General features: G+C 34.7%; 4 protein-coding genes across 8 annotated transcripts; all 4 read right to left on the reverse strand.

Annotated features, from left to right (window-relative positions):
* Window positions 1-271: 271 nt before the first annotated feature.
* On the reverse strand, window positions 272-1,378 carry LOC110011259 (protein SRC2-like). Its single transcript, XM_020692987.2, has one exon. The coding sequence runs from the start codon at window positions 1,249-1,251 to the stop codon at window positions 424-426; it is 828 nt and encodes a 275-aa protein (XP_020548646.2). The 5' UTR covers window positions 1,252-1,378; the 3' UTR covers window positions 272-423.
* A 1,458-nt stretch (window positions 1,379-2,836) lies between these two features.
* On the reverse strand, window positions 2,837-7,169 carry LOC105157059 (PWWP domain-containing protein 4). Of its 3 annotated transcripts, none has more exons than XM_088878331.1 (3): window positions 7,090-7,169; window positions 4,600-5,816; window positions 2,837-3,679 (listed from the first exon to the last, which is right to left on the reverse strand). In XM_088878331.1, exons 2-3 carry the CDS (start codon window positions 5,288-5,290, stop codon window positions 3,393-3,395), a joined length of 978 nt encoding a protein of 325 aa, XP_088734457.1. In that variant the 5' UTR covers window positions 5,291-5,816; window positions 7,090-7,169; the 3' UTR covers window positions 2,837-3,392. The 3 variants fall into 3 exon arrangements, with proteins under 3 accessions (XP_088734457.1, XP_020548111.1, XP_088734456.1); XM_020692452.2 differs by lacking the exon at window positions 7,090-7,169 and adding an exon at window positions 6,169-7,069; XM_088878330.1 differs by lacking the exon at window positions 7,090-7,169 and adding an exon at window positions 6,165-7,069.
* A 6,448-nt stretch (window positions 7,170-13,617) lies between these two features.
* Window positions 13,618-19,728, reverse strand: LOC105156894 (uncharacterized). The gene is made up of 3 exons (XM_088878955.1): window positions 17,061-19,728; window positions 15,397-16,142; window positions 13,618-14,356 (listed from the first exon to the last, which is right to left on the reverse strand). The coding sequence occupies exons 1-3, from the start codon at window positions 17,749-17,751 to the stop codon at window positions 13,814-13,816; spliced, it is 1,980 nt and encodes a 659-aa protein (XP_088735081.1). The 5' UTR covers window positions 17,752-19,728; the 3' UTR covers window positions 13,618-13,813.
* A 2,056-nt stretch (window positions 19,729-21,784) lies between these two features.
* On the reverse strand, window positions 21,785-26,357 carry LOC105156895 (PWWP domain-containing protein 4). 3 transcript variants are annotated; one of them, XM_088878268.1, is made up of 4 exons: window positions 26,297-26,357; window positions 24,128-25,345; window positions 22,772-23,510; window positions 21,785-22,450 (listed from the first exon to the last, which is right to left on the reverse strand). In XM_088878268.1, the coding sequence occupies exons 2-3, from the start codon at window positions 24,816-24,818 to the stop codon at window positions 23,092-23,094; spliced, it is 1,110 nt and encodes a 369-aa protein (XP_088734394.1). In that variant the 5' UTR covers window positions 24,819-25,345; window positions 26,297-26,357; the 3' UTR covers window positions 21,785-22,450; window positions 22,772-23,091. The 3 variants fall into 3 exon arrangements, with proteins under 3 accessions (XP_088734394.1, XP_011071450.1, XP_011071451.1); XM_011073148.3 differs by lacking the exon at window positions 26,297-26,357 and adding an exon at window positions 25,724-25,959; XM_011073149.3 differs by lacking the exon at window positions 26,297-26,357 and adding an exon at window positions 25,720-25,959.
* Window positions 26,358-27,074: the final 717 nt, after the last annotated feature.

The following is a 27,074-nucleotide window of genomic DNA, read 5'->3' on the forward strand; positions in this document are numbered from 1 at the left end:
ATGATTTAGAGAAAAAATTTTAAAATAAATATATATACCTTATATTTTTGTTTTCAACGGAAAAATATGTATTTTTAATTTTATATAATTTTTTGTGTAAAATAAAAATATATGTAAATTATTTGATGAGATGATTTTTTATATTAAATTAATATATTTTTAGTAAAAATACGTATAAATAAATATATTTTTACATTCTTTAAAAAATTGAAAATCAAAAATAAAAACACAAACATGCAAACTGGCCCAAAAATCTCAAATTAATAAAGAATAATCCAAACAAATACAGCAGAATTATTATTATTAGTATGAGTTTGAAATTCTTAACTATAAACAAATTTATTAGTCCAAAAAAATAATACAAAAATGTTTTAAGTAAAAGATAAATAAAAGAAAATTTAATTCCGTTAAAAACCAGCTGCATCAGGAGTCATATCTCCGATCAGCAACCCACCACCCAACATTATTCTTCCTTGGCGCTTCCTCCACCGCCAGCGGCGGATACACGTAACTCGGCGGAGGCGGCAGCAGTGGGTACCCGTACCCACGCTGTGGTAGCGGTAGCAGTGGATACCCATAACCAGGCGGCGGCGAGGACGGTGGTGGATAAGCATACCCCTGTAGCGAAGGATAAAGTCCTCCAACTTGTGTGTACCTGGCCGGAGGCGGTGGGTAAAGTCTTCCAACTTCCTCCACCGCTGCCGGGTAATGAGGAGGGTAGACACCCGGCGGCTTCGCGGGATATGGCCAACTGCGTCCGCCCATCGGGTATGCCGTCGCTGGTTCCGGAAATACCTCCTCCACCGGCGGCTGCGGCGGCGCTGCGGAGGAGTTGGGTTTCTCGCTGAATTTATAGGAGAAAGTGAGCTGGCCTTTAGGCCTTCCGCTGGGCTTCCTCACTTGGTAGCTGACGAACTTCCGGCCTCCGGCGCCGCCATCAAGAAGCTCTTTAACGGGGACGTGGACTTCACCAATGTCCTTGTCCCCTAAAACCCTCTCGCACCTGAGCTTGACGTCGAGGGTGAGGCGGTTCTGCTGCAGCGCCGCCTCCTCCACCACGAACCTCATCGGGAAATCCCACGTGGGATTCCTGCCGCCTTCCCGATCCGCCGGCGTTCTTGTCGTCTGGTTCGAGTTCTCACAGCCGCCGGAGATGGAAACGATGGCGTATACATCCATCGTCGAAATGAGGTTTATCTTCTTCAAATCCTTAGCATATCGAAGCGTGATATCCAGTGTACGACGCTCCATCTTCACGATTCCAATTCCAAAAGAACGCCGGACACAGAAATTTCAGAGAGAGAGAAATGATCGAGTGTGTATGTTGGGGGGAGAGAGAGAGAGAGAGAGCACACAGATACAATATACAATAGAATAGATGTAAACAGAGGTAAATAGACTTCCTCCAAGGGTGAAATAGTAATTTCATCAAAAATACCAAATTAAATTATTTGATTATATTTAATCCAAAAATAGAGTATTAACACTTTAATTAATTTTTTTTTTTTTTATCATTCAATAAAAATTGGAGTAGATAAATCCGATTAAATTATTGAAAAATATAATATCACCCTATTGAAGTTCGACATATATTCATAGTTCAATTGAGATAGATTTTTTTATATAATTCATAAAATTCAAACCATATCTTTAAGTTCCAAGCATTATATTATTAATTAATAATTTAATAAATTACAGCATACAAACACTAAAAAGAAAAAGATAAACTTATCCATAATATGCAAAATTCAAATTCATAATTTCTAAAATTATGAAACTTTAATCCTAATTATAATTAGGAAAAGACCTGATTGATTATTTTTCAAGTTGTTGGAATCTTCCAATGGGTAAAGTAGTAATTGCACAGCATTTATATATATATATATATATATATATATAGGTTGAATAATTGGGCAGTTCTAGAACCATTTTGATTCTTGCAAGTCTGGACAATTCAACTCACACCCCTTTTTGTTTTTTCTTTTTCTTTTTACGGATAACAATAAATAAATCACAGTAACTCAATTTTAATAACAATACATCAATTCAATAATATGATTAATAAAAATAAATATAATAAATAAATTATAATAATTTATAAAATGGGATAAATACGTACACATATACTGAGATTCAAGATCAAAATCGAGAACTTGACTTTCCTCCCTAAGAAAGAATTTTTTTAATACCTCTATCGTGGCTTCTATCTTCAATACAACATCTTGAATTTTTTATTTTGAAAATTTTATATTCTATCTATCTTGCCCGACTCATGAGAATTGCCTTCAAATCTACCGAGTGCATCCTGAATGAACTCGTGGTAAAAGAATTTTTAATTGTTACACTTAATTTTTTTATTTTAATCAAAACTTATATGTTTGTTATCAGTTCTTACTTCTAACAGATAGTTGATAATCATGTCTGGTTTGTGTAAGTTTATTTTGCTTTTCTATCTAAATATCATATTTCAAGAACCAAGATGTCATTCAGTGGCTGTCCTAAAATCTAACCTGAATTTCAAAGTTCCAATCAGGTAAACAACCATATACAACCGTTGCTCAACTATACTAACATCTCTAGGTTCATGTATTTTCAGCAAGACCATAAAAGTCTTTCAATCAACAAAGTCCAATCAAGACCTTAAACACTGAAATCACCACAAAGAATCTACCTGAGAAGTCAGTGTTCTTACATCACTGTCCCTTTTGAGGTATGTGTGAACGGATTTTTTTCTTGTAAATTATGTTGTATCTTTTATTACATTTAACATGTATACACCACTTATACGAAAATTACGTGATTTGTATAAGTTAAATGTAATAGAAGATGCAACGAATTTACAATAGAAAATTCAATCAAGTGATGTATATAGTCTTAATCATGATTAATCCCTTTCTACAATCTAGAAAAACAAACAAATATTAGGAAATGTAAATATAAGAACCTCATGAAGATCTCCTTGTGGATGCTGCATGTTTGGCTTGCTCGATTTTGGTAACTCAGTAGCTGAACCTTTCAAAGGTTGTATGTAGTAACTTGCCTAGGACATGTCAAACAAGTCTCTCTTTTGGACACCATAATGATATGCCGACTGCGCTTTGGTCTTGCATGTGAACACAATTCGGCACGACTTCCTGAAGGTGCGGACATCAGATCCATTGAAGGGCCCAAAAGTAGCAAATTCTTCTTTTACATCCTGCACAGACGGCATTCTTGCACGACGAGAAAATTTAATGATCATCACTGTATGTTCAGTGTCCTCGATCAAAGATTCTGTCAGTTCAGTTGAATGCTCTTCAGGATTTGCCACTGCGGCTGTCTTGGTGCTAATTTGATCTCCTTGGAGATCTGAGTAATGGTTGTCGACAACCTTCTTTCTTGCAACCATGGAATCATATCTTCCCTTTCTTTTGCTTCTTTGTAATTGTCTCTTGAACATCAGGATTGCTCCTTTTCTTGTTGAACCGATTGAGATCATCATAGTCGAATATACACAACTGATGCATGGAAGTATCTTGAAGAGATCTCTTTTGCAAGACATTCTTTCTAAAATTATTGTTTTGGATCCCGACTTCCGGAACTTTCAGTTCAACTTGTTTAGCTCTATCATCAATCGTAAGTAGATCACTGGATCTAGGATGCTGTGGAGAACCTTCAAGCTCTTCCGGTGGAAGACGGGCTGAAAGCAATTCAAGAGCATTTATCAAAGAAAATGGAAAGAACAAGACAGTAAGTCTGCACAACAATCAAACAACAAGATTTCTCAAAGAGGGGTCATCAGAAGTCACAAGCATTGGGCCCAAGAATGTAGGACTCCAGGCAATAAAATCCTTTACCACATGAAAATGCAAGCAAGAAACCGCATGTAGGTTTATGGTATCAAGTGTAAATAAAAAAGGAGAATGCTTCCCCATGATTACCAAAGCGACTGCACTCTCTGAGAACTCCGAGTGGGACTTGAAAGGGATTGTCATATTCATGACAGATAACTAAAAACCCAAAGCTCATCACTTTCAAATGACATGTATGTTCCACCATAAGTCCCTTGTGATATGTTGCCTTCAGCTTTGGGAGGTTATTCGTAAAAGCAAGAGCTTCAGACTTGTGATATTCAGCTTCTATAAATGCTTGTTACGTCTTAGTGTTAAATATCAAATGCATTACTACTTGAAGATACTGTCACTCCTTATCTATTTATAGAACACAAGATCAGAGAAGGGTTCAAGAATATATAGAACAAAATGCATGCTATTCATTAACATTGCTATCCTCTTTAAAATTCCTCGAAAACCATTCTTGAGATGCAACCAAAACACGGTTAAACATATTAGGCCCCTACAGCTGTTTAGAAGGGTTTTCCACGATAAGATGACTCATAAAAATTATAGATGACACGGAGTATGTAAACAACTATACACTTTTAAATCAAGTTGCAAACATTTGCAAGTAAACTCAAGGAGCATTGAATATTCAACTTCACATCACATCATCTTACTTAAAGCAGAGTAAGGTTATGGCTTACCGCATGAGCAAGTCATGAACTTGCCAAACAATCATTTATATAAAGCAAACAGGAAAACACACAAAATAAGGCAATACCTTGATGTGGCTTTTTCTTGCCATATGAAACATCAGCATGATGTTCATCGTCCGCAGCTTGTGCCTCAAATTCCTGGGCATAGATCTCATCGGGTTCTTCAAATTCTGATTTCCTGTAAGCAAGAACTCTTGCCACATTCCTTGTCAAAGTAAACTTGTTTTGGGGATTGATGGTAGGACTTAAAGCCAATTTTTGCAGAAAAGAAAACATCTCTCGGGGCTTAAAATCATTTCTCGCCTTCTTAATTTGCTCAATGGAATACTTAATGTGAGCACCATAGCCAGCCACATCAACTTCAAGAAAACCTTGGACCTCGGTAGGCCTAAAATTAGAAGGATTGTGGCACTTACAGGTCAATCCAAGCGCAGATCTTTTCTTGACCTCAAACATGGCCTCTTCAACAGCCGCCAAGAATAAATGATCCTCTGACTGCTTTGATTTCTCATCAAAGTGAGGCTCAAAGGGAACAACATTTTCCGGTTCAAGCCATCCATAAGTGTTATCGCCAAAAAAAGCAACAAGAACGCGACCCTTTTCCTTTGTGAGGCAAGCTGATAAAGTAGCAAGAGCTTCATCATAGATCTGTCCGGGCCACCATGGATGAGGATCAATTTTTCCCCACACAAGTTCCCCAAAATCAAAATCACGACCCAAGGTCTTCAACCACTCCTTACTCAATGGCCTAAGCATCTCAACGGCAGTCCCCCAGGCTGAAAAATCCGACCAAATGAAGTTCTCAATATCAACACACTCGCCCACCGTATTCCCTTGTCCCTATTTTGTGCGCTCTGGTTGTAACGCTCGCCTTTCATAATTTCAACCAATCGCATTAATCCAGCACGCTTTACGGCAAGCACATTACCACCACATTGACTTTCCTCTCTGGCAGCCAAGATTGCTGAAATCTGATTCGTAATTTCACCTCTCAATCTAATCCAGCTAGATTTAATAAATCTTGTTGTTCCTGATGCTACACTGTCATACACTAAATAACCATTTCTGAACATTTTAGCATCTGATGCTCCGAATTTTACTCGCGCAAACAAGTCCATCAACGCAAGTTCCAAATACTTTATTTCTCCACACTCCATCTTCAAGGGGGTACAAAAAGCTTCCCTTATGCTCTATCAAGTAGTGGATCACCTGGTCATTTCAAGCCAAGCTCTAATATCTCTTAATTGATATTTGCTCAAAAGCCTTCTCCAATGTTTGATTACTATAAGACAAATAGTACAGGACTATATGAGCAAAATCACTATGTATATTTATGTACATGCAAAGTAGCATTACCAAACAACATGATGAGCATCACCTTGAACAGAAGTTCAAAAACACAAAAATAGCAATTAAGCATTTCCTAGCATTATGTCTACTACCAAAGAAATCAACCACACCCTCCAAACATCATATTTATCACAAGAAACCTAAACTCAAAAATCTCAAGCTGATCAGAAAAAAACAGACAAATATACAAAAAACCCAATATCAAAATCAAGCAAATAACAATGAGAGAGAATTTCATGCATTAGCATTCATAACAAAAGAAATAGAAAAATGAACACACCTACCGGGCGGGCAGTTCTTCTGGAAAATCTGTTCCGTTTAATCAAAACAACTCACAAACCCTGAATACATATATATTCATACAAAGTTCAAACACGCGCAAGTGTGTGTGAATGAAGCTGACAGTCGTTGATCAAGAGACAGAGCGGCTTCTCCACTGACCTCCCCTACATAGGACTGTACGGGTGTTGATAGTAAGAAATTCTCACATTATGTATTTATATTCCTTTTCCCCCCATCAATTTATGTATATTTTATCCAAAAATATACAGAAATAATTATTTCGAAAAGAGAGGATTAAATGCAATTTTCGAGATATTGCATTCTTTGTGAAAATATAATAACAGTTAGGCCCTTATATCTGCTTAACAAAGAAGAAGCAGTCTGCAAAATGCCGTTGGAGTAATCGTAAACACGTCTTTATTAAATTAGAATAGCACCTTTTCCTTTTGTGCCTCTATATGTAAGAAAAGAAGTTACAGTTTTTCAGCATATTCGATTAATTGCTCTACACAATTCAATGTGCTCTGCTATGCATTCACCCTTAGTTTCCGCTTAGAAATTTCACAAAAATAAAGAAATTAATCAAAACTAATAGAGAGATGGTATAATTACATAAGAGAGGGGTAATTTTGTGCATTCAAATAGCTCAAAATATTATTTCATTCTCATTTCAAACGCCTGTAAGCCACTCTCTATTTTTTTTTTTTTAAATTTTTTGCAAGGTTTATAATTATTGATGGGTGTGGCCCAAAAGCAACTGGCCCAAGGAGAAACTCTAAGCTCAAGTCAGGCCCGTCAACCCATGATAGAGACGGTCCATCCAAAAAAGTCAGGATTGACCCAAGAAGGGAGACTACTACAACAGACTCAGTCCAAGAGGAAAGCCTGCTAAGCTCAACTTAGAAGAGAATGAAGTGACTGACCTTTGAAAGCCATGCCTGGCTTACTTGATGTAATGGAGTGTACGTTTGGGGGTGGGTAAGAGATGGCACTTAAGACGCTCCCTCCCTCCCTCCCTCCCTCCCTCTCTGCTATATATTAATGAGGTCCTCTAGTAGTTGTTTTCTCTTACTCTGGTAACCTGTATCAGAGTGGGGGCTATATGATGGATATATTTGTGTATTAAATTAAAGGGTCAAAAATATTTTTTGTATCTAAAATACACCATAAATACATACATCTTACACACTCTAAAATTCCAAACTATCCTGTAAATACTCAAAATATCATATTTTTTTTAATGCAAGTTAATGTGCATGATTTGACTACACATCCACTACAAAAAAATTCTCTCATTAGGCGAAAATTGGATCTCGAAGTATTGTGTTGAGAATAAGCAACTCACACCTTGCCACATACTTTTTAGAAAATAAGTCACAGTATCTAACCAAAATGGATCATAAGCCCCCGATCTTTGATATTGCTAAGCAGTCAGGAGTGTCATCTTAAATTGGAATTTCTAGCTACATGACTACAGAAATATTTAACTTAATTTGTTGTATTTCAAGATTTATTATAATTAGCAACTTTAGTTTTCTTTTTTTATATGTTCATAAATATTATACTAAAGTATTAAATACCAAACTTTAGTGTATTAAAACATAGTAACATTAGAGATGCTACACCCCAGATTGGCACTATCTTTTTTCTAATTTTTAATTCAATATTTGGTAAATTGATGTAATATTGTTCTTTGTCCAAACCCCATACACACCCAAAATTGGGTCCAAATCCCACATTTGACATTACCCAAAATTTCCACATCAACATGTTAGCCCAAATTCCAACATCTTAAATGTCAATCTTTTGATTACACACACACACAATGTTTTGACTAAATAGACTTAAATTTAGTTGTTGAAATTAAAAATTTTATGCATTTGAATCCTATTAATGTTTGGAAATTATTATACTTTACCGTCGTGTTTATCAAGAGATAAAAGATTGTAGGGTCTATGATTGAATTTGAATTTTGGTCAGCAATAGGTGGGAATTTATTCTGATAACGTATTTAAAGTGGTATTGGACAAATTTGCCAGTAGGCTAATTTAATGCAGTGAGCTGTTTGAGAGACAGATTGTCAGAGCATTTAATATAGTGGACCATTTTAGATAAGATTTTGAAAAAAATCAAAGACAAAATGAACAATTGTCAGACAAAATGGAGAGTAAATGTACCATATATTTTAAGAATTTTAAAGATTTAGAGAAAAAAATTTAAGATGAATGTACGTACCATTTTTAATGAAAAATATGTATTTTCAATCTTGTAGATTGTGAAATTATTCTTATATTAAACTCTGACGCCAAATTAATATATTTTCAATAAAAATATATATAAATAAACATATTTTTATGTTCATTACTGTTTAAAAAATTAAAAATTAAAAATGAAAATACAAACAAAGAAACTAGCCTTAAAATCTTGTAGAACCTTATAAAATATTTTAAAAAAGTTTCGCCAAACACCCTCTAAAAGTTTTATACCTTTTGGGTTCGAAATATAATATGAGAATAAAACTTTTCCCCATTGGTGCAAAGTCCTTTAAATCGATCTCAGGTCGTGAATTTGCATTTGAAGAGATCGATAAGAACGACAATGGAGAGATTCTAGTTATAATTTTCTGAACTTAAATTTGTAAGGAGATGTATTTTTATCTGTAGAAAGATAGTTTAGTTAGAAAAGATTTGTTTGTAAAAGTCAATCGATAATAAATATCGATTTTCATTCAATTTTTTTTATTAATACCAACAAATTCAGTATTTTGGCTAACAAAGGGACTAATTTGTTAGACGGAAGCAAATTTTAGAGATAGTAGATATAATTTTTCAAATCAAATAAAGTGTATCTATAATTATACTATACTTCAAAAGGGTTATGTGTAATTAAAAAAAATGACAAGATAGCAACACTTAAACAGCAAAATTTTAAATATAAATCTAGAAATAAAACCAACCCGGGTTTGGATATATTTGATTTCCATGTGTGGTTTGAATTTCAAACTCATTCGCATTATTTTTTCGAAAGTATTTATCATAGATTTAAAAATAATTGGAAATTAAGCCAATAAAATATAATTTAGACGATGTTTAGCTGAGCTTATTTAAACATCTTGTAAATTCATATATTTGGTAAAAGTATTTTTAAAATTTATAAAATATCAAATTTTATTTTAAGAACGAGTTTTTAAAATATTTAGATAAAATAAAATTATGGAGTTTAAAAGATATCAATAATGGCAATTTTTCAGTTAACATGACGAAAGATTGAAAGAGCTTATTAAAATCTTAAAAGTTAGTCGGGAGTTTTTTTCTTTTTTCTTTAAAAAAAAAGAGAGAATTTATAGACTCATAACATCTTATTTTTAAGTTATATAAAACTCTAAACACTTTTGAATATCTTACAAACCCTTAAACATCTTATAATACATTTTTAGAAGCTTGTAAGTTCACTCAAACACTCTATTAATAGTTAAAGTAATGGGAAGCCCCTTCTCTTTGAAACTATGTCGGAACACTTCAAAACACATGAGAGAGTTAGGTGTAAACTGACTAATATAAAGACCATAACTGGAAACAGCTCTACAAGTAAGGAGTAGGGGGAATAGAAAAATTGATACTAAAATAAGCAGCATAAACAATGAAGTATCTCTCGGTAGGCGCTCCCTGATCCTTTGCTGTAAAAAGGAGAAACAAACTTATGAGTAGAGGGCAACCCAATCTTCCATCAAATAAGTTAGAGCTCTTCACTACTAAGTGTGCTATTACATGTCCCAATATCCACACAGGTATTAGGGAGACCTCCTTTCCTTGACGACGTTCCCCACCCACGCCTAAGGCCATTACTAAGTTCAGTATCCCTACCACATCGGAAACATTCGCCTCCTCCTCTTTATCCTCATATACGACGTCCTCACCCTCACTACTGGATACTTCCTCCTGAACATGAACATCATTGGAATGAGACTCACTACCTCTTGAATTACCTTAGTCAAAGTCGTTCGATTCCTCTAAGTGATTACTTGAATCAAAAGAAGGGCACTCAGGTAAACCTATAATTATCCTAATATGATCGAGATAATACCCTTTCAAATATTAAGGACGTCATTCCATTGACGAAACATCGAATCAGATGGAGGAACAGGAGCCCCAAGACAGACTCTAGTGGGAGGGGGAACCTCGCCGGCCCAACTTGAGCCAATGCCAAGCTAGCAGGGGAAACCTTCGTAGCTGGCAAGGCCGCCTCGCTAGGCCCTGACACATTGCCTGGGGCTAGCAGAGGAGGCCTCCCCCCCATCTCAAGGCATCGCCTCAAACTAGCCTCGCGGCACCTCACGTGCTGTAGCACGCTACCTCGGCCCGACCATTCTTGCTCCCCGATATTCCCCCCGTCCCATCCACATTGAGCTACCCTCGTTGCAACATTCCTCACTCACTAACCCCTCACTACTCTTTGAAGAAACTGAAACAAGAAATGTAAGGAAGAGAGAATGAAGTGAACTAACTTTTGGAAGCCATGCTTGGCTTACTTGATGTGATAGAGTGTATGTTTTAGGGGTGGGGAAGGGATGGCACTTAAGAGGCTCCCACACACCCTTCTATGTATTAATGAGGCCCTCTGGTAGTTGTTTTCTCTTACTCTTGAACTACATCCTCCACAGGGCTAGTAACTTTTTTAGGAGTGGGGGTTATATAATGGATATATTTATAATATCAAATTACTATTAAGGGTACAAAAATAATTTTTACTCCTAAAATATACCATAAATACATGCACTTTACGACACTCTAAAATTCCCAACTCCCCTAAAAATACCATATTTTTTAATACAAGTTACTATGGATGATTTGACTACACATCCACTACTAAAGAATTCTCTCACTAGACCAAAATTAGACCCCAGAGTGTTGTGTGAGGGTAATTTTCTCGTTAGTCAAAATCACTACCACATCATTATATATATACACTTGTTGGTATATTTGATTGTTAATTGTTGATTATTTATTTGGACTACGTTGTTATTCTATCAAGTTGTCGTTATGTGTTTATTTGCAATTATGTGTGTATAGTAAAGATTGATAGATTATTGTGTTATATTACATTTGATTCTTGAACAAAGTTGGACAATGACGTTATTGATGGGAAATTGATTATTGGATGAAATTATTGATGGAAACATTGTGAATTCAAAATAAAGAGATACCTTATCTAACTGGGGCATATTCTATGGTTTACAATGATATAATTAATGACGAGTTATGTGTTTTCATGACGCTATGATTTATTATATGATATGTGATATGAGAAAAATGAATAATGCAGTTAGGTACCATGGCGCGAAGGGCTCGGGGTATTCCGTGTAGTGGAATATCTTGTATTGACGACTCACACTAGGGTGATGTGGATGTGTCATATTCGATGTGATCTCCTATGCTAAGATTGCTACACACTTAGTCGGTGTAACGATATCACATACGACGGGTACTTTGTGTCGGCGCTTATATGATGAGAGTCGGCAAAATCATTGAATTATGTACTCCAACTAAGATAAGCAAGACCCTGAGAAAATAAACAATGAGTTAGTATATATTGTTAGGTTAATTGTATTTTGCCATTTGAACTATGATCGTTTTTATACTTGGCATCTAAATTTTTTTTATGTCAACTTATCATTTCAACTTTACGAAATTTTGCACTCTGTCATTTATAACTATATTTTCAAAAAGTTTTTTGCAAAAAAAATCACATACAGTGCACATGAGATATTGATAGGTTATGTGATGTGATATTTTTCACATCTGTACAGCATGTGATATTTTTCCAATAAAAAATCAATAAAAAAACGATCATATATGGTAAAGTGTAAATTTTGCAAATTTGATATGGTAAGTTGACAACAAGAAAAAAATTTAGATACCAAAGTGTAAAAATAGGTATAATTTGGATGGCAAAATGTAATTTACCTATATTGTATTATGGATGGATATATGATTATTGTATTGGTTACTTCATGATTTATGATAATTGCATGTTGAATATTTATTGGTTGGCGTCATTGCATGAAATAGGTTTTATTGCGTACACTTATGTATATATAAGCTAATTAGTTATACTTATTGATAATTACTCACACCTTACCACATATTATTTAGGAGATAAGTCACAGTATCTAACCGAATTAGATCATAAGCCCGATCATCAATATTACTAAGTAGTCAGGAGTATCGTCTAGAGTTGGGATTTCTAACTACATAACTACAGAAATAATAAACTTAATTTGTTGTATTTCAAAGATTTATTATAAATTAGAAACTTTACCTTTCCGTTTTTTATATGTTCATAAATGCTATAGTAAAGTATTAAATACCAAATTTTAGTGTAGTATTTAAAAATCTGATGTCTATGTGATATATTTGTGAAAAATAGAATGATCTTTTTAAAAAATTTTACAAAACGAGTTTAATTATATATAAAAAAAAAAGTATTATAATTGGAGGTATCAAATCGTAGTGCCATTAGAAGTGCTACACCCCAAAGATTCAACACACACACACACACACACACAATATTTTTACAATAAATGCGTGACATATTATTATACTTTACAGTCTTATTTATCAGGAGATATAAGATGGTAGGACCGATGATTGAATTTGAATTTTGGTCCGCGTTTGGTGGGAATTTATTACAATTTATGTGTTTTCTTACTACAGGGATTTAAAGTGGTTCTGGACAAATTTGCCAGTGGAATATTTAATTCAGTGGGTCATTTAATAGATAAATTGCCAGAACATTTAATGTAGTTGGTCATTTAGATAAAATTTTGAAGAAAATAAAAAAACGTAAACTTATAATTTTAATGATTTAGAGAAAGAATTTTAGAATAAATGTATATACCTTGTACTTTTATTTTCAACGAAAAATATGTACTTTGAATTTTATATAAATTTATGTGAAATAAAAATATGTTTTGAATTATTTGATGAGATTGTCTTTTATATTAAATTATGATGTCAAATTGTTAATATCTTTTTAATAAAAATATGTATAAATAAATATAGTTCTACATTCATTACTGTTTAAAAAATTGAAAATCGGAAATGAAAACACAAACATAATGTTTGGATTTATTTTCAGAGTGTTTTGTTGTGTTTTATGGAGATAGAGAGAGAAAAATAAAAATAAATAAGTATGTGTTAGAGGTAGTATATATGGTTGAATTTATTTTTGGAGATAATTTAAAATAAATATTGCATGTTTAATGTTGTGTTTTGGGAGACAAAAATTATTGTTCATTGTCAAATCATGTTTTTTTTATATATATTTATGTATACGTATGTATTTATGCCAAAACAGTTAAAAACACTCAAATAAAATATTTTTGTATGATGGCAAACATTGGATATGTTTTGATTTATCCCATAGATAATTGAAAATGAAAACAAACACAGTGAAACAAACAAACTGCCCCTAAAAAATCTCAAATTAACACAGAATAATCCAAACAAATACAACAAAATTATTATTATGAGTTTGAAATTCTTAACTGTAAATTTATTACTCCCAACATAATAATATAAAAAATGTTTTAAGTAAAAGATAAATAAAAATAAAATAAAATTTTAGTTCCGTCAAAAAGCAGCTGCATCAGATATCATATCTCCGATCAACCAACCACCGATCCCACCGCCCAATAATATTCTTCCTTGGCGCTTCTTCCAACGCCAGCGGCCGATAAGCGTAACTAGGCGGAGGCGGCAGTAGTGGATACCCGTACCCACGCTGCGGCGGCGGCGGCTGTGGATACCCATAACCAGGAGGAGGCGGCGGCGGCGGAGGCGGAGGCGGTGGGTAAGCATACCCCCGTAGCGGAGGATAAAGTCCTCCAACATGTGTGTACCTGGCCGGAGGCGGAGGATAAAATCTTCCAACTTCCTGCACCGCCGCCGGGTAATGGGGGGGGCAGACTCCCGGCGGCTTCGCCGGATACGGCCAACTACGTCCGCCCATCGGGTACGCCGCCACTCGTTCCGCAAATACCGTCTCCGCCGGCGCTCTTGTCGTCTGGTTCGAGTTCTTACGGCCGCCGGAGACAGATTCGATGGCGTACACATCCATCGTTGGAATGGGGTTCATATTCTTCAAATCCTTAGCATATTGAAGCCTGATATCCAGTGTACGACACCCCATCTTCACGATCCCAATCCCAAAAAAACGCCGGACATCGAAATTTTGGAGAGAGAAAACGATGAGTGTGTGAAATAGACAGAGAGAAAACATGTATACAATAGAATAGACATAAGCAGAGATAAATAGACTTTGTCAAGGGCTTAATAGTAATTTCAGCCACCATGGCGTAGAGCCTGAACTACGCTAAATTAAAGAACCAAATTAAATTATTTTGTTATATTTAATAAAAGATTCGAGTATTAAACTTTAATTAATTTTTTTTATAATTCAATTATTAAAAAAATAATATCAGCCTATTGAAATTTGACATTTGTATTCAGAGTTCAATTCACACTGATATTTAAATATAATTCTAAATTCAACTGATATTCCTGGTCCCAAACACTATCATATGCATCGATTATGAACAACTCTTCGAAAAAAGAACATCTAATACACACACCTGAACCTAAGGTTTGTATTGTACTTATCATATCAATCCTTAGTCGATGTATAATGCGATATCACACTCTCACTTATTCTATATATCATTTTTCAAGAACGAATATGCCATTCAACCGTTATCATATATCGAACGTGAGTTTCAAAGTTCTCAATGAGTAAGCTACCATATATAACCGATAACCAGTGCTCGACTATACTAACATATCGAGGTTCAAGTAGTTTCAGCAAGATCATAAAGGCCTTCATTCAATTAACAGTCCAATCCAGACCTTAAACAGTGAAATCACCACAAAGAATCTATCTGATAAGTCACTGTTCTTACATCATTCTCCCTTTTGAGGTATTGGCGATTGGTTTTTTTGTTGTAAATTCTTAGGTATCTTTTATTACATTTAACATGTATACACCACTTATACAAAAATTACGTGGTTTGTATACGTTAAATGTAATAGACGATGCTACAGAATTTACAATAGAAAATTCAATCCAGTGATGTATATAGTCTTAATCATGATTAATCCCTTTCTGCAATCTGTTCCAGTTTGACTAAAAAAGCAGATAAATAAACAAATATTAGGGGATGTAAATATAAGAACCTGATGAAGATCTTCTTGCGGAAGCTGCATGTTTGGCTTGCTTGATTTTGCTAACTCGGTAGTTGAACCTTTTAAAGGTTGAATGTAGTATCTTGCCTGGGACAAACCAAACAAGTTTCTTGTCCGGAGACCATGATGATATGCCGACTGCGCTTTGGATTTGCATGTGAACACAATTCGGCATGTTGATGACTTCCTGAAGGTGCGGACAGCAGATTCATCGAAGGGCCCAAAATCAGCAAATTTTTCTTTTATATTTTGCACAGACGGCATTTTTGCATAACGATAAAATTTAATGATCATCACTGTCTGTTCAGTATCCTCGATCAAAGATTCTATCTGTTCAGTTGAACGCTCTTCATGATTTGCCATTGTAGCTGTCTTAGTGCTAATTTGATCTCCTCGGGGATCTGAGTATTGGTTGCCAACAACCTTCTTTCTTGCAACCATGGAGTCAATTGTCTTCCCTTTCTTTTGCTTATTTGTAATTGTCTCCTCTTGAACATCAGGTCTGCTCCTTTTCTTGTTGGACCGACTGAGATCATCAGTGTCGAATATACGCAACGGAGGCATGGAAGTATCTTGGAGAGATCTCTTATGCGAGACATTCTTTATCAAAGTATTGTTTTGGATCCTGACTTCTGGAACTTTCACTTTAGCTTGTTTAGCGCTATCATCTATCTTAAGTGGATCACTGGATCTAGAATACTGTGGAGAACCTTCAAGCTCTTCAAAGTGAAGAGGGGCTGAAAGCAATTCAAGAGCATTTATTCAAAGAAAACAGAAAGAACAAGACGCTAAGTCTGCACAACAATCAAACAGCAAAGATTTCTCAAAGAGGGGTGATCAGAAGTCAGAAGCATTGGGACCAAGAATGTAGGACACCAAGCAAAAAAATCCTCACCACATGAAAATGCAAGCAAGAAAATAAAAAGAGGTTTATGGCATCGAGTGTAAATACAAAAGGAGAATGCTTCCCCATGATTACTAAAGCGTCTGCACTCTCTGAGAACTCTGAGTGAGACTTGAAAGGGATTGTCATATTTATGACAGATGACTAAGAACCAAAAACATCACTTTCAAATGACATGTATGTTCCACCACAAGTCCCTTACAACATGTTGCCTTCAGCTTTGGGGAGGCTATTCGTAAATGCAAGAGCTTCAGACTTGTGATATTCAGCTTCTGAAAATGCTTGTTACATCTTAGTGTTAAATATGAAATGCATTACTACTTGAAGATACTATCACTTCTTATCTATTTATAGAACACAAGATCATAGAAGGGTTCAAGAATATACAGAACAAATGCATGCCATTCATTAACATTGTTATCCTCTTTAAAATTCCTCAAAAACCATTCTCGAGATGCAACTAAAACATGGTTAAACACAATAGGCCCGTACAGGTGTTCAGAATGGTTTTCCACGATACGATGACTCATAAAATTATAGATGACAAGGAGCATTTAAACAACTACACACTTTTAATTCAAGTTGCAAACATTTGCAAGTAAATTCAAGGAGCATTGAATTTTCAACTTCACATCACATCATCTTACTTAAGCAGAGTAAGGTATATGGTTTACCGCATGAGCAAGTCATAAACTTGCGAAACAATTATTTGTATAAAGCATACAAGAAAACATACAAAATAAGGTAATACCTTGATGTGGTTTTTTCTTGCTATATGAAACATCAACATGATGTTCACAGTCCGCAGCTTGTGCCTCAAACTCCTGGACATAGATCTCATCGGGTTCTTCAAATACTGATTTCCTGTAAGCAAGAAGTCTTGCCACATTCCTCGTCAAAGTAAAAATGTTTGGGGGATCAATGGTAGGATTTAAAGCCAATTTTTGCAAAAACGAAAACATCTCTTGGGGCTTAAAACCATTTCTCGCCTTCTTAATTTGCTCAACAGAATACTTAGTTCGACCACCATAGCCAGCCACATCAACTTCAAGAAAACCTTGGACCTCGGTAGGCCTAAAATTAGAAGGATTGTGGCACTTACAGGTCAATCCAAGCGCAGATCTTTTCTTGACCTCAAATAAGGCCTCTTCAACAGCCGCCAAGAATAAATGATCCCCTGACTGCTTTGATTTGTCATCAAAGTGAGGCTCAAAAGGAATAACATTTTTCGGTTCAAGCCATCCATAAGTATTATCACCAAAAAAAGCAACAAGAACGCGACCCTTTTCCTTTGTGAGGCAAGCTGATAAAGTAGAAAGAGCTTCATCATAGATCTGGCCAGGCCACCATGGATGAGGATCAATTTTTCCCCAAATAAGTTCCCCAAAATCAAAATCACGACCTAAGGTCTTCAACCACTCCTTACTCAATGGCCTAAGCATCTCAATGGCAGTCCCCTATACTGAACTATTCAACCAAATGAAGTTCTCAATATATACACACTCACCCACCTGATTCCCTTGTCCCTATTTTCTGCGCTCTGGTTGTAACGCTCGCCTTTAATAATTTCAACCAACCGCATTAATCCATCACGCTTTATGGCAAACGCATTACCACCACATTGACTTTCCTCTCTGGCAACCAAGATTGCTGAAATCTGATTCGCAATTTCTCCTCTCATTCTAATCCAGCTAGATTTAATAAATCTCGCTAGGAATGCCACACTGTCATACACTAGATAACTATTTCTAAACCTTTTAGCGTCTGATGTTCCGAATTTTACTTGTGTAAACAAGTCCATCAGAGCAAGCTCCAAATCCTTTATTCCTCCACACTCCATCTTCAAGGGGGTACAAAAAAGCTTCCCTTATGCTCTATCAAGTAGTGGATCAAGTGGCCATTTCAAGCCAAGTTCTAATATCTCTTAACCAATATTCGCTCAAAAGCCTACTCCAATGTTTGATTACAATAAGACAAACAGTAGAGGACTATAAGAGCAAAATCACTATGTGAGTTTATGTACATGCAAAGTAGCATTAGCCAAACAACATAATGCACATCACCTTGAAAAGAAATTCAAAAACAAAAAACAATAGCAACTAAACATTTCCTGGCAATATGTCTATTACCAAAGAACTCATCCAGGATAAATACAATTTCAGTCCTCAAACAAAGCTACTTATGCAATTTTGGTCCTTAAACAATTAAAAGTTGCAGTTTGGGTCCTCAAACTGTTGTTCTTTTGTGTTTTTAGTCCTTCCACTAATAAAAACATTACAGTTATTAGAAGCTTCATTTGAAGGGAAAAAAATAGTGATTCTCCTCCTATGTGGTGGCATTTTTCAAGCTTTGGTCCAATTGCACCTATTTTCCTTCGAGCTTCAAGAGAGAAAAAACCAAGAAAAAAAACGAATTTAAGCAACTAGTTTATATAATCTTAACAAAACATTGTCAAATTTCTGTTTTGGGTATAATGCAATACTTGGAACATATGTGTAACGCAAAATATTGATTTTATCATACTTATATTATTGCCTTTATAATATTAGCTTTATCATGTTTATTTTATCCATAGATTAGAAAATTTCAGAAATAAAGACAAAATAAATAAAGTTAAAGTTAAAATTAAATAGAAAATTTATTGCTTAAATTCATTGTTTTGGTTTCATCTTTCTTGAAACTTTATGAAAAATGGGAAATGGGTGCATTAAACCAAAACTTAAAAAAAGTACCAGAAAATAGAAGGAAAATGGTTATTATTTCCCCTGAAACCTCCTTTAACTTTAAGGAATTTATTAACAAAATAGCTAAAAATGCCAAAAAAAAACCAACTGCTTGAGGACCAAAATTGCAATCTCAAATGGTTTCAGTACCAAAGCTGCATAAGTGGTGAAATGGTTTCGGGATCAAATCTGCATAAGTGGCTTTGCTTGAAAACCAAAATCGCAATTATCCCGACCTCAACTACACCCTCCAAACATCCCAGTTATCACAAGAAACCTAAACCCTTTACAGCTTGTTATCCCAAAACCATTTGTTACTCTATACTTTCACATTCTTCTTAATTTGATAAAAAAATCTCAAGTTGATCAGAAATCAACACAAAAATATACAAACAACCCAATATCAAAATCAAGCAAATAAAAATGAGAGAGCATCAATTAGCAATTTCATGCATTAACATTCAGTAAATCAACATTGATAACAAAAGAAATAGAAAAATGAACATACATACCGGCCGGGCAGTTCTTCTGAAAAATCTATTCCGTTTAACAAAAAAACTCATAAACCCTGAATCCATATACGTTCATACAAAGTTCAAACACGCGCAGTGGGTGAAGCTGATAGTCGTTGATCAAGTGTCTGATCTGCTTCTCCACTGTTCTCCACTGCACAGGACTTAATCGGAAGAAATTTTCACATTCTATTTATATTCTCTTTTTAATCAATTTATGTATATTATCCAAAAATTATTGTTTTGGAAGAGTGACAATTAGTTTCATGGGATAGTTACACTCCCTCTCTTAAAGTTTGGTGTAATTATACGTAAATTCACTGAATTACATCTAGCACCCTTGAGGTTTTCATCTAACAAATAAATTCATTTATTCATCAAAATTCACTGAATTTGTTAAAAAAAAAAAATCTACATTTACCCTCAATTGACTTATTACTGACTTAATAGCAGGTTAAATAAATCGTTTCATAATCGAAATACTATCATACGTTTTAACGCGTTAATGCATGTGGGGAGGTATATATTCACCGTTATAAGAGTATTTTAGTACGAAAAAATTTGTTTGAACTGCAATAAGTCAGTTTTAAGTCAATCAAAGATAAATATCAATTTTCATTTAACTTTTTTTTATTAATATCAACAAATTCGATGTGTTTTGACTAATGGGGTAACTTATTTGTTAAACAGAAGCAAAAATCAGGGGTACTAGATATAATATTTTCATACCACATGGGATTTACATGTAATTACACCAAACTTTAAGGGAGGGAAATATAAGAATTTGATTTTAAATTTATTATTAACTTATATATTTATATTATTTGATTAGTTCATTAATGAATGTAATTTATATTATTCAATTTAATACTTAACTGAAAACTTTTATAAGTTTTGACTATTATAAATTAATGATTGATTAAATATCTCATGTACAATAAGAATGTTATAGTTGGTTAATGAAATTATTTAATTTATTAGATTTTCAAATTGCTATAATTAATTTACTCAACTTAATCGAGTTTATTAACCAAATACTAATTATATGTATTGTTGTTAATTAATCACTATAATAGTGAAGAATTGATGATAATTAATAGAAAGATTACAAAATTATATATACGAAATATTAAAAAATTATATTTGAGAAATATTGTGGTTATTAAAAAGGGATATGTAATTTCTTTGTAATAACTTAATTTATGAATGTTATAAGAATGGTAGTTATAAAAATATGAGTGGTTTGATAAAATAAATTCTTATGAGTTAATTAATAAATTAGATATATATATTTAGAAAATTTATAATGTCTAATTATTTAGAAGAAAATAGAACTCAAGTTTCAATTTCAATATAAAGGAAATACTGAAAGATTGTCGGAAAATAATTTATTTAGAATTATGATATTCTCAATATATTGAGTATACGTATTATATTTTATTATTGGGCATGATGATAAAGTAGAGGATTGAGCAGCTCTTTGTATTAACACTACGACGCAAACTCCAATGAGCAAGCTTGAGAATGAACTTGGACTTTGTTGAGGAGGCAAGGAAAAAGGTTGCAATGCGCACCGCAATGTACAAAGCCAAGATGGAGAAAGCATATAACACAAAGGTAAAGTCAAGAAATTTTCAAGTAGGAGACTCGATGATGGGAAAGGCCGAAACATTTAGAAAAATTAGAGCCAAAAGTGGCAAGGTTCCTTCAAAGTTATAAAGATTGTAAATGCAGGACCATACAAACTGCAACGCTTAGACGGGACAAGCATCACACACACATGGAACGTTGCTAACCTCAACAAGTATCACTCCTAAGTTCACCGAACAGGGGAAATTCTTTTTTGACTCTAATACTTGTAATAGGAGAAAGTTCGAGTAGGAACTTAATGAATCCTCCTCCCCTTCCTTTTTGAATCTCCCCTGAAACTTTGTAATGCAAACTCTTGTAATGAAATTAGTTTTCTCGTTATAGTTTGAACAACTAAAATTGACTGGACATGGAGATCTCTAAAGTTTTAAGAAGACCCTTGAGGCAACAATTGGTCGCCCCAAGACCCCATGGTTGAAACCTCACTGTGATCCCCATCAATAATATTCTCCCTAAAAACTTTGCATCCCTTGAAGATGGTGAAAGAACATTTTTGCGATATGAGCAAAACCATTCCTTAACACAACAATCTATATAAGTTAACCAAAAAGCAACGCAACAACTAAACAAGTGTAATGGCTAACTTCATAGGTACTAAATGGTGCAGATTAAGATGTCAAAATACCCAACTATATATGTTGAAAGAAAGCCATAGAAAGCACCTAATAGTTTACATACCAAAACATTCGACTACATAAGTCGGAAAAAGCTATCCAAAATACAACATCTCTAGTATGAGCCAAAATTGTCCATATAAAGTATAAACACAAAACATCTACATACTAAGAAAAATAACTATGATCGCTATCTCCCGCAAGTCCAGGGGGACTCCATCGCTAGCTGGATCTGCTTTCTCCTCCTCTTTTGATACTTCGGGGTCGAGAAGACCGATATCCTCCTCAGTGAGCCAACCTCTCTTGTGAAGAGCCCGACGGCAGTTATGAACCGTGTTCTCGTAGATTGGAGTGGCCCTGTCAGCTTCGATAGTCTAAAATTCCTAAGAGGTTTGGAACTCAGAAATAACCTCATCTTTTGTCCTATTGATTAAAGCAACACTAGAAGCATAGGCTAAAAGTTTCTTCCCCATGGTCGTCTCTCGCTCGAATCAACGTTCTCAAGTGGCGACACTCTCTAAAGCCTTGTCGTCTTCCCCCTTCAGCTGGGAGAACTCGTAGTCACACTGTTTTAGAGTGACCTCCAAATCCGCTCGCTACTTCGTGATGGCCTCCAAGCGATTTCAGCAAGATCATAAAAGGCTTCAATCAACAAAGTCCAATCAAGACCTTAAACAATGAAATCACCACAAATAATCTACATGAGAAGTCACTGTTCTTACATCATTGTCCCTTTTTTTTGTTGTAAATTCTTAGGTATCATTTATTACATTTAGCACGTATACACCTCTTGTACAAAACTTACGTGGCTTGTATATGCTAAATGTAATAGAATTTACAACAGAGAATTCAATCCAGTTGATGCACATTGTCTTAACTGTGATTAATCCCTTTCTGCAATCTGTTCCAAATTTAATTAAGCAAAAAAATAATCAAAAATAAGGGAATGTGAAATATACGAACCTGATGAAGATCTTCTTGATGAAGCTGCATGTTTGGCTTGCTTGATTTTGCTAACTCAGCAGTTGAACCTTTTATAGATTGAATTTAGTAACTTGCCTGGGACAAGCCAAAAAAGTTTCTCTTTTGGAGGCCATGATGATATGCAGACTGCACTTTGGATTTGCATGTGAACACAATTCGGCATGTTGTCCAGAAGATGCGGACAGCAGATTCATCGAAGGGCCCGAAATCAGCGAATTCTTCTTTTACATCTTGCACAAACAACATTCTTGCATGAGGAGAAAATTTAATGATCATCATTGTTTGTTCAGTATCCTCGATCAAAGATTTCGTCTGTTCGGTTGAACGCTCTTCATGCATTGCAGTTGTGGTTGCCTTAGTACTAATTTGATCTCCTCAGAGATCTGAGTAGTGGTGTCGACAACTTTCTTTCGTGCAACTACGGAGTCAATTGTCTTCCCTTTCGTTTGCTTCTTTGTAATTGTCTCCTCATGAACATCAGGACTGCTCCTTTTCTTGTTGGACCGACTGAGATCATCAGAGTCGAATATACGCAACTGAGGCATAGAAGTATCTTGAAGAGATCTTTTTTGTGAGACATTCTTTCTCAAATTATTGTTTTGGATCCCGACTTCTGGAACTTCCACTCTAACTTGTTTAGCTCTATCATCAATCTTAAGTGGATCACTAGATCTCGGAAGCTGTGGAGAATCTTCAAGCTCTTCCAATGGAAAACGGGCTTAAAACAATTCAAGAGAATTTATTCAAAGAAAACAGAAAGAACAAGACACTAAGTCTGCACAACAATCAAACAGCAAGATTTCGCAAAGAGGGTGATCAGAAGTCACAAGCATTGGGACCAAGAATGTAGGACTCCAAGCAAAAAAGTCCTTTACCGCATGAAAATGCAAGCAAGAGACCAAATAGAGGTTTATGGCATCGAGTGTAAATATAAAGGAGAATACTTTCCCATGATTACCAAAGCGTCTCCACTCTTTGAGAACTCTGAGTGAGACTTGAATGGGATTGGCATATTTCATCACTTTCAAATGACATGTATGTTCCACAAGACACGGTAAAACATATTAGGACCGTACAGGCGTTCAAATGGTTTTCCACGATAAGAAGACTCATATAATTATAGATGACACGGAGTATTTAAACAACTATACACTTTAAATTCAAGTTGCAAACATTTGCAAGTAAATTCAAGGAGCACCGAACTTTCAACTTCACATCACATCATCTTACTTAAAGCAGAGTGGGGTATATGGTTTACCACATGAGAAAGTCATAAACATGCGAAACAATTATTTATATAAAGCATATAGGAAAACACACAAAATAAGGTAATACCTTGATGTGGCTTTTCCTTGCCATATGAAATATCAGCATGATGTTCAAGGTCCATAGCTTGTGCCTCAAATTCATGGGCATGGGTCTCGTCGAGTTCTTCAAATACTGATTTCCTGTAAGCAAGAACTCTTGCCACATTCCTTGTCAAAGTAAAATTGTTTTGGGGATCGATGTCAGGACTTAAAGCCAATTTTTGCAGAAAAGAAAACATCTCTCTGGGCTTAAAACCATTTCTCGCCTTCTTAATTTGTTCGATAGAATACTTACTTCGAGCACCATAGCCAGCCACATCAACTTCAAGAAAACCTTGGACCTCGGTAGGCCTAAAATTATAAGGATTGTAGCACTTACAGGTCAATCCAAGTGCAGATCTTTTCTTGACCTCAAACATGGCCTCTTCAACAGCTGCCAAGAATAAATGATCCTCTGACTGCTTTGATTTCTCATCAAAGTGAGGCTCAAAGGGAACAACATTTTCCGGTTCAAGCCATCCATAAGTGTTATCGCCAAAAAAAGCAACAAGAATGCGACCCTTTTCCTTTGTGAGGCAAGCTGATAAAGTAGCAAGAGCTTCATCATAGATCTGTCCAGGCCACCATGGATGAGGATCAATTTTTGCCCACACAAGTTCCCCGAAATCAAAATCACGACCCAAGGTCTTCAACCACTCCTTACTCAATGGCCTAAGCATCTCAACGGCAGTCCCCCAAGCAGAAAAATCCGACCAAATGAAGTTCTCAATATCAACACAGTCGCCCGCCGTATTCCCTTGTCCCTATTTTGTGCGCTCTGGTTGTAACGCTCGCCTTTCATAATTTCAACCAACCGCATTAATCCAGCACACTTTACGGCAAACGCATTACCACCAAATTGACTTTCCTCTCTGGCAGCCAAGATTGCTGAAATCTGATTCATAATTTCACCTCTCAATCTAACCCAGCTAGATTTAATAAATCTTGTTGCTCCTGACGCTGCACTGTCATACACTAAATAATCATTTCTGAACTTTTTAGCATCTAATGCTCCGAATATTACTCGTGTAAACAAGTCCATCAAAGCAAGCTCCAAATACTTGATTTCTCCACACTCCATGGTCATGGGGGTACAAAAAGCTTCCCTTATGCTCTATCAAGTAGTGGATCAAGTGGCCATTTCAAGCCAAGCTCTCATATCTCTTAATCAATATTCGCTCAAAAGCCTATTTCCAATGTTTGATCACTATAAGACAAATAGAACAAGAGCAAAATCACTATGTATATATATGTACATGCAAAGTAGCATTAACCAAACAACATAATGCACATCACCTTGAAAAGAAATTCGAAAACAAAAAACAATAGCAATTGAGCATTTCCTAGCAATATGTCTATTACCAAAGAAATCAACCACACCCTCCAAACATCATATTTATCACAAGAAACCCAAACTCGAAAATCTCAAGCTGATCAGAAAACAATAGAAAAATATACAAAAAAAAAAACCCAATATCAAAATCAAGCAAATAACAATTAGAGAGCATCAATCAGATATTTCATGCATTAACATTCAATAAATCAGCATTCATAACAAAATAAATAGAAAAATGAACACACCTACCAGGCGGGCAGTTCTTCTGGAAAATCTGTTCCGTTTAATCAAAAAACAACTCAGAAACCCTGAATACATATATATTCATACAAAGTTTCAAACACGCGCAGTGTGTGTGAATGAAGCTGATAGTCGTTGATCAAGCGACAGAGCAGCTTCTCAACTGATCTCCCCTAGTTATCTAGTTTGAAGAATTTGAAGAATTATAAAAAGTTATCTATTTAGTCAATAAAAAAAATTAAAAATAAATCAAATTATTATTTTTAGTCCACAAGGATATTCTGGTGAATTCGTCAACAAAAATGGATGAAAATAGAGTAACGAATGAACTACTTGTTAGGCGACTATTAAAATTATAGGAATAATAATAATTTTTCAAAGAATAAGAGATATTCGTAATTTTATCAAATCTTATGGGAGGTGAACGGTAATTTATCCTAAAAGCAATTTTCAAAGAACAAGGAAATGCCCGCAAGAACATCAAAGCATTAGGATGAAAATGAAGTCTATTCGACGCTTAAGTGAGTAGTGGAGCTCGATTCTCAAAGAGAAAATGAATAATGTGTGTCGCAAATGCCGTACCTGTTTGGAGAAGAATCAATAGTTTTAATTGTCCGTCTAATTGTTCAATTTCACATGCGCTCTTGATATCAAATAATCTTTATGGGTTGCTTTTGTCTCTAAATATCTTTGTTTAAATATCCCCCTATCAAATTTCATACCAAAAGAAGTTAGAATTTATCAATATTTAATAAAATATAATTCAGAAATAAAAACGAAGAATTTCAAACCATTTAAATTTAAAATATTATGAATAAAACCAAATACTTTATTATTAAATATTTGAAATTTATAATATCAAATCCAAATGCATGCTTAGCAAATTAGAGATTAATACCTAGATAATGTAATCATTTTTATCCATATTTTAGAACTAATTACATCATGAAAATATAATTTATTTTTTTTCTAGGAGTTTTCTTATGATTGTTGAGTATTATTTGACCTAATTTTGAATAACTTCTTACATTAGAATAATATATATGTTTTTTTCGATAAAAACATTGATACTTAAAAAAAATTAAAATTGTAAAAATTATGACGAGGTGGATGAAAAAAATTTAAAAAATATGAAAAATTATCCACTTAGTCTATAAAAAATCAGAAAATAAGTAAAATTATAATTCATATTCCAAGAAAGGCATTTTAATCAGTTCACTACAAAAATATGGTGAAAACAAAATGAGTTAATTGTTTGACGGTCTTTGAAATCAGGAGGATATTGGTAATTTTTTTCAAATAATAAAGAGGTGTTGATATTATGTTAGATCATAATAGAGCTCGATATAATTTATTCTTT

Source organism: Sesamum indicum, linkage group LG3 (assembly GCF_026168435.1).
Source record: "Sesamum indicum cultivar Baizhima isolate 11 linkage group LG3, ASM2616843v1, whole genome shotgun sequence".
Classification (NCBI taxonomy): Eukaryota; Viridiplantae; Streptophyta; class Magnoliopsida; order Lamiales; family Pedaliaceae; genus Sesamum; species Sesamum indicum.